Below are 15,673 nucleotides of genomic sequence, written 5' to 3'. Positions count from 1 at the left end.
GATAGTACTTATACTAAATACTCGATATTAGCTACTTTCTTTACCTCTGTTCCCTGTATAGAAATTACTTTGTGGCTTCAATCAAAATTCTCAATAATTTCTTATTTGCAATATAAGAGATGGTTTAATATTCAAAGTATAAATACTACTTTTTTTAAGCAAATACTTCTCTAAGATAGTACTTACTTTATACACTTTATATACATTTAATATTTTAATTATTTATTTATTTTAATAGGTGATGTAATATTCAATCTATTAAAATTGTTATTAAATGGAAGTACTTCACAAAATACTTCTCTAAGATAGTACTTTATACACTCGATACTGGCTCCTTTCTTCAGCTATTTTCCCTCTGTTAGATTGAATTTGTGGCTTTGATCAAAGCACTCTCAATCAGTAAAAATCCAAAGCACCCCAGGATTTTCCATTTTTATCTAATTAGATAGTCACAGAATAGTAGGGGAAGTAAGGAGGGAGGGAGGAAAGGGTAACGAGAAATGGAACGCGGCTCCATGCTTCGCGCAATATAAACTGTGTCACTAAACAGAAATCTGGGCAAAGTGGCGACGGGGCGGGGTGAGCTCAACTTTGCCCAGAGAATTGTGTCAAATAGATAAAAAAGAAAAACGATGCCAGAGGCAGTCTGTGGCAGCAGCAATGATGATGATGATGATGATGATGATGACGATGGCTTTAATGATGGTTACCGAGTGAGAGAGATGGAGAAGGCGTCGAGGCAGCCACTCCTTTCAGCTATAATTATAACCCCGATTCCAGCTTTATGGGAGAAAACTGGCCCCGAAAATTGTGGAGCATTTGAATAATTTTACAAGAATGCAATCAACATGAAAACAGAACGTTGGAGAAGTAAAAGCGAGAGATTGTCAAAAAAAGAGAAGAAAAAGTAGGCGGCTTTTTGGCTTTTGTTGATTTAAATGGCACCCAAAAGTTCTGAGAGTTCGGGGAGACACAGAGGAGGGCTCGACTTCTACGAGTTTGGACAACTATTCAAATTGAGGTCATTCATCTCGCTTCGTTGAACGCGCTTAAGTGAATTATGTATGTTGTGTGAACGAACACACACGGGCATGGGTATGGGTATGGGTATGGGTATGGGTAGGGAGCACCTCGGATGGACATGTGAATGGAGGAGGAGCAGAGCAATTACATCGAAGAGAAAGGGGTTATATTGACACCTCCGGACCATGCCGGACCTTTCTCCCAAAATCCACGCTAATTGCCCGCGAATCTGTCACCCTCCCGCTGTTCGTTAAATCTCACAAATCACAAAATCTGATTGATTGCCCCGAGATCGATGCCCTCAGATGGGGGATTTGCATAAATATTTGCTAACTTTTTGCTTTATTTTTGGGATTCGGAATCGGAATTTTGATATTATTGCCCCGTTCTCTATTGCTTCTTTTTTGTCGCTGCTTCAATTCGATTGGATTCGATTCGTTTGGGTTTGGGCTTTGCCTGTGTTTGGCTTTATTTGATTTTCTTATGGGAGTAGGTCAGTTCAAAATTTGCATATATGGCTGCCGCTCTGCTGGCTGCCTTTGATTTCTCGTTCGATTTTTTATTCATATTCAGACTGTTTGCCCTGCCCCAAAAACGTTGATGTGCGAACACGTGCTCGAGACCCAGCCCCGGTCCCCCGTCTTTTCAAGAAGATAACTTTTTCCCGGACTTTGGGTCATTCTTGGGAGCTTAGTTGAATTTTTTTATGCGGAATCATTTATACACATGTTTTTCATGATGATTTCCCATAATGTTTCTTCTCTATATTGGATGGTTTGAGTAGGAAGTGTTCATGTTCTTTACTTAAAAGAACATAAGCATATATCTGGGAAAAGAAGTTTGTACATAAATATTAATGATGATGACTTTAAATAACTAAAAACTGCTCTCTACAATCTTGAAAAACCTTTATTTAATCAATTTCCATTTTCCTTGAGTAATCTTAAATAGGTCAGCGGTGAATTACATTGATTATATCGTATTTATATTTATAGTATTTAGTTTTATTTGCCTCTCAGTATGGTTAGGAGCCATATCTAAGACAAAGCTGGTTATAAAACAAATATGGCAACTGGGAATAGGTTCAATTGCAATGTCAACAGATTGCAACAAAGCAATCTCTTTCTTTATCAATTATCTAACAATTAATGGGTATAAAATGACTTCGATTTGCTGCTGTGATTTAGTTGGGATTCTTAAGCACAGCAGCAAACATGAAGTCGGGTAAGCAGGGGTCCAGAATATATATATCAGATCATGGAACCAAGGATTTACTTTACAGTTCTGGGACTTATGATCCTGCTAATTGTGGGAAACTCTTTGGGCCAAGTGGAAAAGTACATGCTCTGTGGCAGGGATATCACTTGCGTTTGCTCCGGTCACCAAGTGGGTGACCTCGTTCCAGACTGCGACGATTGCTCCGGTTACTATCGCTGTGGCAATGGAGTTGCCGAAAGGAAAAAGTGTGATCCTGGACAGATATTCCATGTACCCAGTAGGACCTGTGTGTGGGGTCAGTGTCCGAGTTCAGATGAGACTTGCAACGGCTCCTCTCCTATAACACCCACTACACCCACTACACCCACTCCAGGACCTCAATATTGTACCAACACGGATGTGATCTGCAGTCACCGTGGACAGCTCCTGCCCAATGCCCAGCACTGTCAATTCTTCTACCTTTGCTTGGACAATTTGTGTCCTGCACTTGGTTTCTGTGAGCAGGGCTTGTGGTTCGATAGAGATCTATTAATGTGTAATTACCCACGAAATGTTCTCAATTGTCCCGCCAATGTGGACTAAGATTTATTCATTTCATTTCAATTAAAAGTATTAATATGAATGCATATATGTAATGTAATTTGTGGATTTGTAATAAATTCCCTATATACAGTGCTTAAGGCTTGCTTGCTACAATCTCTTGACTTCAAAACCCATTTCAAGCTGAAAAAAAATCAAATCTAATAAATATGTGTCATGGCAAATCGAAGTGAGGCAAAGTTAATTTTAACGGTCATTAAACTGCAATTGTCCTCATGAATAGGCAGCGAATAGGCAAAAGCTAGCAAAATTGAACGGCATGGCGATAATTTACGCAAATTGCTTGACACAATTTTTATAGTTGTTGCAGTTGCTTGTTGTTGTAGTTGTTGGTGTTGGTGTTGTTGTTGGTGTTGTTATTGGTGATGTTGTTGGTGTTGTTAGCTGCTATTTGTTGTGGTTGTTGCCGAGAGTGAGTGGGCGGTTGCTGCATGCGAATTGTTGTTGTTGCTGCTGTTGCTGGCAGAAAGCAACAAATTTAGCACGCAACTAACAATTTTAGCTGTTCCAGATAGAGTGAAGCACACACACACTCACACACACTCTGACGGGCACACCCAGGTGCATGTGTATATAAAAAAAAAGTAAAACAAAAAAAAAACAAACAAAAGAAGCGTCACAGTAATGTTTAGTCTCTTACACGCCACGAAAATTGCATGCATTTCTCCTTTTGTTTTTCAGGGAAATTCGGGTTAAACATTGGCCTAACTTTTAAGGAGTTACTTCCCTCAAAAGACTAAAATGTTTAATAACTAAATGCATATTTTCGACTGTTTTATTTACAAAATAAAACAAGTTGTGTTTTACAATGTATCTTGCATTTAAACTATACTACAGCTTTCCAGAGGTTTTCAAACCTTTAAATTGTATTCCAATGTTTCTGGAGAAAACATTTTCCTTAGTGAAAACTGCTACAAATATTACTTATAAATTACTTTAAAAGATTTTAAAATGATATTTCATAACAACACGATAAATAATGCCTTTATTCAGTGGGAATACCCCTATTTAATTATTAATTTTATGAATACCTAAATATTAATAAAGATCTTAAAGATCTCTAAAGATATTTAAGCTTACTGAATCATAATTTCACAGCTAACATAATGTATTTAATAATAATAAACTAATTAATTCAATATTTATTATTTACAAGTTGATTTTAAGATTCATATATTTCTAATAGAATATTGTTATAATCTTCTCGTTATTTATTCTGATTATGTCACAAAACATATTAAAAAGTCGCCTCATAAACATAGATCCAACATTAGCTTATTATTAATTAAAATTTTGTTTTTTTTTACGATGTAAGAGTATCTGAAATTGGGTCTTTTGGCATTTCGCTCTGTCGAATGGCAAACAAACAAGAAACTTTCACCCGGCAGTGGCAGTAAGCCGCAGCATTTTGGACAATTTCGTAACTGGGTAAACGCAAACACACAAAGGCACACACCGGCACACTCGCACACCCCGGGCAGCCATGCAAATGTAGAGTAAAGAGTGAAGAGTGTGTATAGTAGTGTGTGCACAAAGTGCAGCCAGCAGAGGCAGCAGCGGCAGCAGCGACAGGTGAACGAACGACCTCAAACGAGGTCAGAGAGCAGGGGGATATGCCATGGTCGGGGATATATGAGGGGGCACGGGGGCCATTCATGCGCACGATAAAGCCGAAAAAAATATCAACTATATATTATGTATACATCCGTAAGGTGGTTCTTTGGCTTGCTCGCTGGCATGTTGCTGGAGCTTTGGCTTTGCCAGTTGTTGGATTTTGGCCCTCTCCGCATGCTAATGGTCTGGCCCAATCCCGGTCCAAAAAGCGACGAAAGACCACCACCAAATTGTGTGTGGAGCGGGGGAGGTAGAAAAAAACCGTCTAAATGCGGGCCACATTTGGCCACTTTACGGCTGACGCTGCCCTGCGATGCTGCCTCAGATTTCGGTGACCCAAATCCTTTTTTGCCCTGGCCAAAAGTGGGAGCTCCCCCACTTTGTGCACTAAGGAAAACTAAAGGAAAATTCACTGATTATATATGAAACTTTTAACGTAAGTTCAAATAGAACTAAAAGTAACAAAACTTGGTTAATTAGAGTACATAAAATACATTATTGAAAGAAAAATCCTAGTTACGATGGAGTATTTTTCCGAGTGCTCCTCTGCTGCCTGTGAATCTGGCCCAAACGAGTTTTCCGCCCCACTCCTCTCTCATCATTTGGCTGCACTAAATCACTTAAGATGCTTTTAGCTGGGAAAAAAAGTTGCAGCTTAGGCCAGCAACGCTCCGCTTATTTATGTGGGCTCCCCGGAAAGGCCTGGCCTGGATGGCCTGCATGGCATCGCATGGCATGGCTTGGCTTGGCATAGCTTGGCTGGTGTGTAATGGATGGTGTTGACCTGCTCTGAATGGGGCAAGGAACGAGCTACCTCCGTGGGTGGTGACAGGTGACAGGCCCGGGGTCCAGGTCGATTGAATAAGTAATGACGGGGGATTATGCTGGGGCCATTTCTAGCTGCTCCCAATTCCGCCATGATGGGCACTTCACTCTGTGCTGTGCTGTGCTCCACTTCCCTCCCGCCGGAGATGACCGGATTCTCAGCGGTGAAATCTGCAAAATCAATAATGAAATAGCAAAGTGGAATCCTCCTCCATTGGTTGCTAATTGAAAACACCTTAGAACAAACAGAGCAAGAACGAAAAGTGCCCGCCACGAGCAATTAGCGGCATCGAAGGTGGCAGCCTCAAAAACCAATGTCCAAGCACACTCCCACCCCCATATACACCCCTTATGCACTCCATAGACTATATACCCCCCATATTGCCCACGTGTGTGTATGTGTGCGAATTATGCCATAATTAATTTACGAGCTGTGACAATTAACGCCACCGAGACGACGTTTTATGAGCCGCGGCTCTTTCGGTGGGCGGTGATGAGCGTGACTTGGAGAGCGGAGGCACAATGAGAACCCCGGCTTGGGAGCGTGACAAGGCTGGAACCTCGTCTGGAGGCGACCATAATGCGATTATGCTGCCGCCCATCTAAGGTCAGGGGAAGCTCCCGCACCTCTCCGGTGACTTTAATAGCTGGCAAAATAAGTGGGTCAGCCATTCTGGCATTCCACATGAGAAGCCAGCTTGCGTATATCTCTATAGAGAAGGTTTTCTTAATATATCGTGGAGTAACTCATGATGATTTAAAGCTTTAATTAGTGGCTAAAGCAAAGTAATTATTCCTGACATAGTCTACAAAAAATATTCCTAGAAGCAGTCATAGTTTGTAGAGTTTATTTACACTAATGACAAAGATTTATTTTTGGAGTTTTTTGAATTACTTCACAGTAATAGTAAACTAATTTACATTTAAAAGTATTCACATTTTAGCATGAATGTATTATTATTTCCCTCTGTGTAGTGCAAATGACCTTTCTGACCCTCAGGCAGCAGCAGCTGCGGTGATCCATTGGTATAATGGTGTGCCATAAATGGGTCAGTATGTTGGCCATCTTTCACTTGGCCAGCTGCTGCTGGCTGCTGGCTGATGTTGATTTTGATGCTTTGCGTGCACAAAAGTTTTTCCGGCTGCCGCCGGCCAACGCTGCGTATGCGCAATGCATGCGAAGTTTCTTTCACTTTTGGTTTATATTTTTACTTAACGATTTTACGATGTTGTCAGCCTGAAACGCTGACGCATAGTAAGAGCAGGCGGCAGTCGTCATTAGTGTTGTTATTGTGTCGGTTTTGTTTGGAAATCGCCGGCGGCAGAAGTAGCCGCCGAAGACAAAATAGCCGTACATCAACACAAAACAGCAGAGGTCGAGACATTAGCAGTTATATAATCCATAAAAATATGTGAAATTTAATTTATATTGTTTGGGATTTAGTTAAGGGTTCTGGAATCATGTGAGACATACTGAAATGTTTTATTCATCATCATACTATAATTATTTTTATAGAGAGAAAAGTATTTCTGGAGATGAAATTTAAAAGCTAGCAGAATATATTCATATTTAAAACACAAGATGAACATATATTTTATTAACCCTAACCTAAGTAGCTATGTAGCTAGGATTTCCTATTAATTTTGTCCTATTAATAGATGCTATAATCTTGGCCTCAAGTGTGTAAGACATGTATGGCATGAGGAGGAAAAACGAAATCACTTGCTGCCGCTTTTGCCTCCATATTGAGCGCAGTGGGTCAATGTCCCACTGATAAAGTGAGCGCTGAAAGCCGGCAACTGGAGCAGTTTGTCTGCTTCTCTTGGGCAGCCAAATGCGATTTTAATTAATAAAATATGTATAGTGCTCGGTTGCACAAAGCAAAAATTTCACAATGTGCAATTCACGCAGACTGAAAAGCTGAAAAGCCGCCGAAAGGCAGCCAGAATTGTGAGGGCGAAAATGCGCAAATTGCGAAAATGCCGAAAAAACCTCTGGCTAATGAGCACTTCAAACGACAAGCAGGAAAATTGAATTATTTCGCTGCGACAGCATGCATATCGCATTTCGACAGGCCGACCACGAACAACAACTTGTAGGACAGGACACGGACACACACAATTTTCTAGTTGATAGCACAGAAATGTTGGCAATTTGCTACAAAGAAAAGCCATACAGCGGTAGATACCCGAGTGTGTCCGCAAGTGTGTGACGCATTTGTAAGATTTATGCGTGTGCCAGATTTTCCACTTTCCCGACTAAACGCGAGTATAGATCATTCGCTATACGCTACGCAACGTGCTCCTCTAAGTTAATTGGCTATTTTGTAGTGAACGAATTTTATGAATTTAAATAGTCGAGTGACTAATATTAAACAAAATGCAAAACAAAACGCAAAATACGCACAATTTTTATGGGTTCAAGATTATAATTTTTCCATGTTGAAAAATTCACATGAAATGTCAAATTGAACTTCCTTTTTGTGGCATACTTTCCGGCTGGCGAGCGAAATGTGGGCGGAAATGAATGCATACGTTTCCTTTTTAGTCTTTTCATTTATTTTCTAATGCAGTTAGGAGATATATTTTAAATTTATAAATAGGTTGAAGTATGACAAAATAGGAGTTTACATTTGTAAAAGGATATAAAATACGCATAGGTTGATAAATTCATCACCAGAAAAACTATAGAATTAAGTAAAGAAAACTTGTAACAAAAAGTCTTTTAGAAATGTCGTTTGGTATTTTAACTGTACATTCTTTTATTTAACATATTTTAATTAACTAATAAACCCTTTCTTTTTAACCCATTGCAGCTGTACGTTATGGTCGCGTTCCCAAGCGTTCCCGTGAGCTGAACGGAGCAGCCGCCGCCTCCGCTGCCGCTGGCGCCCCATCCTCGCTCAATGTGGATGACACTCCTGGGACAACACTGCACCCAAATCAGCTACAACAGCAGCAGCAACATCTCCTGCAACAGCAGCAACATCAACAGCAACATCAACAGCAACATCAACAGCAACAACAGCAGCAGCAACAGCAGAACCAACAGCAACCGCATGTGAGCGGTGTTCGAGTGAAGACACCGAGTACTCCACAAACGCCACAAATGTGTTCGATCGCCTCCTCACCCTCGGAGCTCGGCGGTTGCAATAGTGCCAATAATAACAATAATAACAGTAGCGGCGGCGTTGCCTCCAGCGGCATCGGCGGCCTGAATGCCAGCGGCGGCAGCGGCGTAAGCGTAGGCGTCGTAGTCGTCGGTGGTCACCAGCAACTGGTGGGCAGCAGCATGGTGCAGCACAACACAGAGGTCGGGGGCCACCACCATCAGGTGGGCATGTGCCACGACGGACTGGCGGGCACCGCCAACGAGTTAACCGTCTACGATGTGATCATGTGCGTGTCGCAGGCCCATCGCTTGAACTGCTCCTACACGGAGGAGCTGACCCGGGATCTGATGCGGCGACCGGTTACAGTGCCACAGAATGGCGTAAGTATAGATCTTAAAACCATTAATGCATTTCTCCAGTTTCAAGTCACTTAATGAATTAACTTCCTCCCCCACAGATCGCCAATTCGGTGGCAGAGAGCCTAGAGTTCCAGAAGATCTGGCTGTGGCAGCAATTCTCGGCCAGAGTTACGCCCGGCGTGCAGCGGATTGTGGAGTTTGCGAAACGCGTACCTGGCTTCTGTGATTTCACCCAAGACGACCAGCTCATACTCATCAAGCTGGGCTTCTTCGAGGTCTGGCTGACGCACGTGGCCCGTCTGATTAACGAGGCGACACTCACGCTGGACGATGGAGCCTACCTGACGCGTCAGCAACTGGAGATACTCTACGATGTGAGTGGATGACACATTTATTTATGGGAATTCAATCAATAATTTTATATTTTTCAAAAATCTCAACCTTGCAGTCGGACTTTGTGAACGCCTTGCTGAACTTTGCCAATACCCTGAATGTGTACGGTCTGAGTGACACCGAAATCGGCCTCTTCTCGGCCATGGTGCTGCTGGCCTCCGACAGGGCGGGACTCAGCGAGCCAAAGGTGATCGGACGGGCTAGGGAGCTGGTGGCCGAGGCGCTGCGCGTCCAGATCCTGCGCTCAAGGGCCGGCTCACCGCAGGCGCTGCAACTGATGCCGGCGCTGGAGGCGAAGATACCGGAGCTGCGGTCGCTGGGAGCCAAGCACTTCTCACATCTGGACTGGCTGCGGACTTGCTGGACCAAGCTGCGCCTGCCACCCCTCTTCGCCGAGATCTTCGACATCCCGAAGGCCGACGACGAGCTGTAGGATGGGGGAGATGGGTGGAGATCCCCAGGGCCGTGCAAAGCAACCGCAACAAACAATATTCAACCACTTGTAGGCTTAAGCAACGTAGCATGTAGAGAGGAGGGACAGGAGATCAGATACACGTCTACTCAGCATTACTGGAGATAGTTCACTAAGCCCACTACTACTCGCCCATCACTACTCGCAGCAGTGCTGGAGCGTTTGAGCTTCGAACTCCCCTGCTGAACATATCCATGCGCAAACATAAATTATTTATTTCATTGTTGACTCATCAAGCTCCACACCGAACATCACCGCATCACCTTCGCCCCATCCCAGCATCCTTCCGAGCACAGCCAGGCAAAATTAAGGATAAAAGAGAGAAAGGGAGAAGAATGAAAGCCGCATCCATCCCCACTCATCATTGGCCAGCTATCCAAGGCATCTATTCAGAACTCGACTGAAGAGCGAGCGTTAAAGTTCGATAAATACTGGTTTTTTAAATATTATTATTAACTACTATAAACGATATCGGATATATGTGTACGTTACATCTAGAGATACGGATTTAGTGTAGTCGAGAAGAGCAAAAAGACCCCTTTCGTTTGCTTGCAAAAGTTGGAGATCCCATACGATACGACATAACATATATACATACATATATGCAACATGATAATTCTACGCCTTAGTTTAAATCCTTTCGAATTGAAGATCGATGCGTTTATTGTATCTGCGTGTAAATAAATTTAAATTAATTTTTAACATTAACTCGCTGCGACTTGATTATTTTTTAAAGCTTTCCCTCATTCATCTCCCCGGAGGATCCGGAACCCCGGATCCTTCTCATTCAGAAAGTGTTCAGTTTTTCGCTTAAGATCATATATTTAAGCCCTTGGGTTAGACACCGCCACCATCTAAGTTAAGTGCTTTAAGGCTTCATTTGTATAACTCGGAACAATCAGATTGTTTGATCAATTTTTGAATGGATTGGTGCTAAATTTGTGTGTTAAGTTTACATGGAAGACGACAGACAAGACAGCCAGACAGACGAACAATGATATACCTTAATATACATAAACATATATATATATTTAAATCTATCTATATATCAAATACATGTATGTAAAAATCAAAATGGATTCTTCTCTAAAGCTCTTCATTGATTGTTGAATTTATATAGACAATTTTTGTAAATTTTATTAGTGTGACAAAGGAAAATATTAAATGTAGAGAGAGGCAGCTGCGGTCCAGACCAGGATCAAAACAATGTCCCGAGAGAATCGCGGCTGCCGTTTTATGCTCCATGTGTACCTTTCGCTTATTGAATTAGAATATCGAAATCAATATATAGATCTATATACATCAATTTGTAGACTACGATTCGCAATATCTTAGAAAAAAAAAAACCAAAACGCTTGCTATGTTCCCTCTCACCCGAACCCCCTTCAGAGCCACAAACTATTATTTCGATCCAAGCACAAACCCCAACAAATCTCTGTGTTAATTTTGTAAACCAGTGCGCATAATGGAACCTTGTGAATGTAGCATTAAAACGACAACAAACCAGAAACAAACAGATTTTTAATTACATTATTAACTTAAACCTAAACTATTATATACATACATACATCTAATATATATATATATATATATATATATATAATAAATATATAGATACAATTTTTTACCTACTGTAGCTTTGATTACATTTTTCAAATGATGTGTCAAATTTTAAAAATGGTATTACGATAGTCCAAAATACACAGCTAACTACAGCAGCTCACTCCCCTGAGAAGGCCGACTTCCTACGATCATGGCTTGTTATCTCTGCTCTACTCGAATACAGTGCAAAATCGGCCAGATACACACACTAATCATATATCAATATGCAAGACATTGCTTAGATGTTGTTACCAAGCCCCATAAAACACTCCCCCAAAACAGTCGGCTCCGTCGACCTTGCAATGCCCTGTAAAACCCAAACGGTCCGAGGACCCCTGTCCCCCTTAAAACCAATCACAGCCCGCCATTGTCTGCGGTGAATCCAAGCCCATTCATTCCAATTCCCAGTACAGGGCATTCACAATTATCAGATATACAAGGCCAGCCAGCTCGCTTTACTAACTTACTAAGAAATAGAACAACAAGCAAAAAACAAACAATATACATAACACTAAGCCGCAAAAACAGAATATATAAACAAAAGACGATAAGAACACTGCGAAAACTAATTAGAAAGCGAGAAATACATACGCAGATTGTAATAAAATTACATCAAAGTAAACAAACAAATGTCTTTCAATGATTTGATAAAGAACGTTGGGCTAGAGAACTACTCATTTCCCCGGAGATAGCCAAGGCAAAATTTTATGGTTTTTGTTTATCAAGGGTACAATTCTTATTTTGCATACATTTCTGTATTTTTCCACAATAATCTTTATTTGGAATATCCATGACTAGGCATATTCATTTTCCTTCGTAAGGTACAGGTGCTCGGTACAAATGCCTTCGGTTACGTACGGAATGGAGAGCCATTACTTAAGTGGGTGCATTTTCAATACACAAAAAACGCAATTATTTCAGCAGTTTAGTCATCTCGGGGCAGCGGGTAGAATTGCGTCAGCACTTTGGTGATATCCTGCGCCAGTTGTGGTGTGGCTGCGGCTAGGACTCTTCGGGACATGATGTCAAAGTCCCCGCCAGCGGGATCTATGACCACTCCACCAGCTTCACGGACAATCAAGTCGCCAGCACACACATCCCATGCGTGGATACCAAACTCGTAGTTAGCATCAGCGGCTCCCAAAGCCACCATGGCCATGTTGAGGGCAGCCGAGCCCAGGACGCGAAAACTAAAGTAGGGAAATATATAATAAACCGCGCCAGCTGGAATCAAATTGCTTGCGAGATGACACTCACCCGTGCACCTTCTTTGACATCTTCTCAAAGTTCTCGTTCACGATCTTCATTTTGTCCTCGTCGCGCGCAGTGCCAAACTCACTGGTGATGAGTGCCTTGCCCAGCTCCTTTTGGCCACTCACATGGATCCGGCGGCCATTGTAAAAGGCGCCGTGGCCGCGTCGCGCTGTAAAACGCTGCTCCAGCATAGGATTGTAGATGAGGCCCAGCTCGGTGACCTTGTTCACCTTCAGTCCCACGGAGATGCAAGAGTGCGGAAAGGCGTGCACGAAGTTCATAGTTCCGTCAACGGGATCGATGATCCAGGTTGGGGCATCGGTCAGCTTGTTGACACCAGCCTCTCCACTGCTCTCTTCTTCGCCAATGAACCTGCCAATGATGGCCATTAAGGATTAGAAGGCAATGAGCGGGATTTCTTTACTTGTGATCGGGAAACTGCCGGCGAATGCCGTCCATCAGCAGTTGCTCTACATCCTTGTCCGTCTGCGTCACCAGGTCGATGTCGTTGCTCTTGCACACAAACTCCTGGCGCGTCTCATTGTTCCGGGCAATCAGCTGAGGTAAACAAACGAAGGAAAATTCCATTAGAGCCCTCAAGTGTTTTTCCACAGCTGTGCTTGCTTACCCTTCCCGCCTCGGACACCAGATTGCTGACCACTTCGAAGCACTTCTCCAGGTCCACGCTATCGCCCATTTTGTGTTGTGCTGTCTTTGTGGTTCGTCGTTGCAATGAACCGCAAAAAATACACAAGTAGCAAGTTTTAATTTAATTAAAAATCAGTTCAGGGGTGCAAAAATATCGATATTACTATCGATGATATCGAAACTATTTCAAGAGACCGCAAAGCCAGACATCGGTACAAATGGCGTTGCCAGATAACAAAAAAACGCAGACTGTCGGCAAATTTGAATTACAAAAAGGGAATATTTTTTGTCTGTAGCCGGACTAAAAACAGCTGTATTGTCCATTTATTAAATTTAATTTTACTCGGCTAATTTCAGCTGGACTTCCTGATGGACAGTTTAGTGGTTAGGTGCGGTGGTCTCAGCTTCCGAACTTTCAGTGTCGGGGAAGTCAGTCTGGCTGGTGAAGTCCTGCATTTCCGGTTTGCACGGCTCGTCGTCGCGAGGCGACGGGTAGCTCTGTTCCAAGCGGCCTGCGATGTCCTGTGCTAGTTGGTCTGTGGACGCCACCAAGCACCGACGGGACATAATATCCAGCTCGCCGCCAGCTGGGTCTATCACTGCGCCGCCGGCCTCGGTGACCAGGAGCACACCCGCGGCCATGTGCCAAATGTGCAGTCCGAAGTTGAAATAGGCATCTGCCACACCAGATGCCACCATGGCCAGGCCCATGACAGGGGAGCCAATGGAGCGCATCCTGAAAGGAAATCATTGACTGGACAATCCCTGTGGCAAAAATCAACGCAATAACTTACGCATGCGCAACCTTCGCCAACCGCTGGGCGTTTTCCATTCCCATGCGGCCTTGCGGTTCGTTAGCTCCCGAGCCGAACTCCTGCAGAACCAGTGCTGAGGACAAGTCCTTCTGGGCGGTTGCCGTTATACCCTTTCCGTTCAACTTCGCTCCCTTATCCCGTTGCGCCGTGTACATGTTCTTCATGGGCGGATTGTAGATAATACCGAACTCTGTCTGCCTGTCCACCAAATAGGCCACGGACATGCAATAGTACGGAAAGTGGTGGGCGTAATTCATGGCCCCGTCGATGGGATCAATTATCCAGGTGGGTTTATCCGTCAAGTCCACTATTCCGGACTCTGAATTGACAATTCGCTCCCCGGTTATGAATCTGCGGACAGAGAAATATCGTTGGTGAACGGAAGACATAAATATCTATTAAGAAACCACGTTCACCACATACATGTGATCGGGAAATCTGGAGCTGATGGCATTGATGAATGTGGACTCGACCAAGCTTTCGGTGCGGCTCTCCGGATCAGGCTCCTCCCGACCTTTGTCTTGCTGCTTTTCTTCATCATGTGCCCGCGCTATTTCGCCCGCCGACTTCACCTCGCGACAGGCGAGCAGAAATAGACTCTTAAGATCGCTCGCGGAGAAGGACTCCGGCAGAAAGGTGTCCTCGTCCTCTGAATCGCTTTCTGCGATCATGGTGCCGGACGTGTTGGTGCCCTTGGTGGCGAACTTCTTAGATGGATTAAAAGTCACATCTGTGTTGGTTAACTTGCTTAGAGAGCTCTGCACGTCTTCGCCGCTGCCGACCGCAGTCAGAGCTTTGGATTCACAGGGCGTTATTGGCATCATGATGGGCGGTGGCATAGGCAGATCCTCTGGTCTTTCCTTTGGTGGCTGCATTTTGTAATCACCATCGGTGTCCGATAATCCTTCCGGAGTTATCCCTAGCTTTGGCACCACCATCGGGAATGATGCCGGTGTAACCACAGGGGTGAATGAACTCTTCCTTTCTGCATCCGTTTCAGAGCTATCGGCGTCGTAGGCGCGAACCGAACTGGGTACCTCCGCTTCGTGAACTTTAGACGTGGACTTATTTAACACCAACGTATCGTTGTTGTCACTGGCCTTGCGATCAGAGTCATTCTGGGCCTTGGACTCTCGCTCCTCCTCAGGACTCCTGGGGATGGACCATGCGTCGTTGACGCTCATTATCCGTGAGGTCGACTTGTTGTACCGCCGTCCGTCCGCCGGCATCATTAAGGAACGCCGTTCGTGATCCGACCTCAATGTGGTTACTCGTGCATCCTGCTGATTTGCCTCGTGATCTTCCAGACCGAAGCGTGTGGCGGCGTTCTTTTCCGCAGAAGCGTCCTTCCTCGAGTCCTCTCTGTCCGCCATTCTGACCTTGTGTTGTTTTTCGTTACCCCGGTATAGACCTAGTTTCACCCGCACTCTGCCACCAGGAAGTCGCAGTCTCAGCCGAATGTCTACTGAGCGAGTGTGTCGAAGGCTGAGATGTCACTGCCTAGCTCGGAAGTTTACAACCAAGCCAAATCGATCCGGTATATATACATTTATGAGGTGATATAATTTCAAGTTAAAAACTTATGAAAGATCATTATAAATCTCAAGACTTGGGAATTCCTTTTGCTACCCTTAAAACTAAAGTTAAAAAAATCTGCCCAAAGGTAAGCATGAAGATATCCTTTTCAAAAAGTGTCAAATTGATTTAAAGAAGGCGGCAAAGTGGAAACCCCTTTTA

At 43.6% G+C, this 15,673-nt stretch overlaps 4 protein-coding genes across 7 annotated transcripts in view; 2 read left to right on the top strand and 2 right to left on the bottom strand.

Annotated features, from left to right (window-relative positions):
• The window catches only part of LOC110189877 (Ecdysone-induced protein 78C), a 49,030-nt gene extending 37,181 nt beyond the window's left edge, over positions 1-11,849 (top strand). For all 4 annotated transcript variants that reach the window (XM_086833663.1, XM_086833664.1, XM_086833662.1 and 1 more), the window contains 3 exons: positions 8,097-8,773; positions 8,851-9,126; positions 9,201-11,849. In XM_086833663.1, coding sequence (XP_086689789.1) covers positions 8,097-8,773; positions 8,851-9,126; positions 9,201-9,578 — 1,331 coding nt within the window. In that variant the 3' untranslated portion in view covers positions 9,579-11,849. The remainder of the gene's footprint in view (positions 1-8,096; positions 8,774-8,850; positions 9,127-9,200) is intronic.
• LOC147643553 (uncharacterized) lies at positions 2,215-2,921 on the top strand. The gene is made up of 2 exons (XM_086833666.1): positions 2,215-2,247; positions 2,306-2,921. The coding sequence occupies exons 1-2, from the start codon at positions 2,238-2,240 to the stop codon at positions 2,821-2,823; spliced, it is 528 nt and encodes a 175-aa protein (XP_086689792.1). The 5' UTR covers positions 2,215-2,237; the 3' UTR covers positions 2,824-2,921.
• A 68-nt stretch (positions 11,850-11,917) lies between the features above and the next one.
• Positions 11,918-13,321, bottom strand: LOC110190296 (inositol monophosphatase 1). Its single transcript, XM_020960680.2, has 4 exons — positions 13,102-13,321; positions 12,898-13,031; positions 12,477-12,845; positions 11,918-12,409 (listed from the first exon to the last, which is right to left on the bottom strand). Exons 1-4 carry the CDS (start codon positions 13,168-13,170, stop codon positions 12,145-12,147), a joined length of 837 nt encoding a protein of 278 aa, XP_020816339.1. The 5' UTR covers positions 13,171-13,321; the 3' UTR covers positions 11,918-12,144.
• Positions 13,322-13,440: 119 nt separating this feature from the next.
• LOC110190295 (uncharacterized) lies at positions 13,441-15,643 on the bottom strand. The gene is made up of 3 exons (XM_020960679.2): positions 14,360-15,643; positions 13,916-14,287; positions 13,441-13,857 (listed from the first exon to the last, which is right to left on the bottom strand). Exons 1-3 carry the CDS (start codon positions 15,307-15,309, stop codon positions 13,500-13,502), a joined length of 1,680 nt encoding a protein of 559 aa, XP_020816338.2. The 5' UTR covers positions 15,310-15,643; the 3' UTR covers positions 13,441-13,499.
• Positions 15,644-15,673: the final 30 nt, after the last annotated feature.

The sequence above is a fragment of the Drosophila serrata genome, unplaced genomic scaffold (assembly GCF_035046125.1).
Source record: "Drosophila serrata isolate PLE 108 unplaced genomic scaffold, ASM3504612v1 contig_272, whole genome shotgun sequence".
Taxonomy (NCBI): domain Eukaryota; kingdom Metazoa; phylum Arthropoda; class Insecta; order Diptera; family Drosophilidae; genus Drosophila; species Drosophila serrata.
This window is presented reverse-complemented; position numbering and strand designations above follow the sequence as displayed.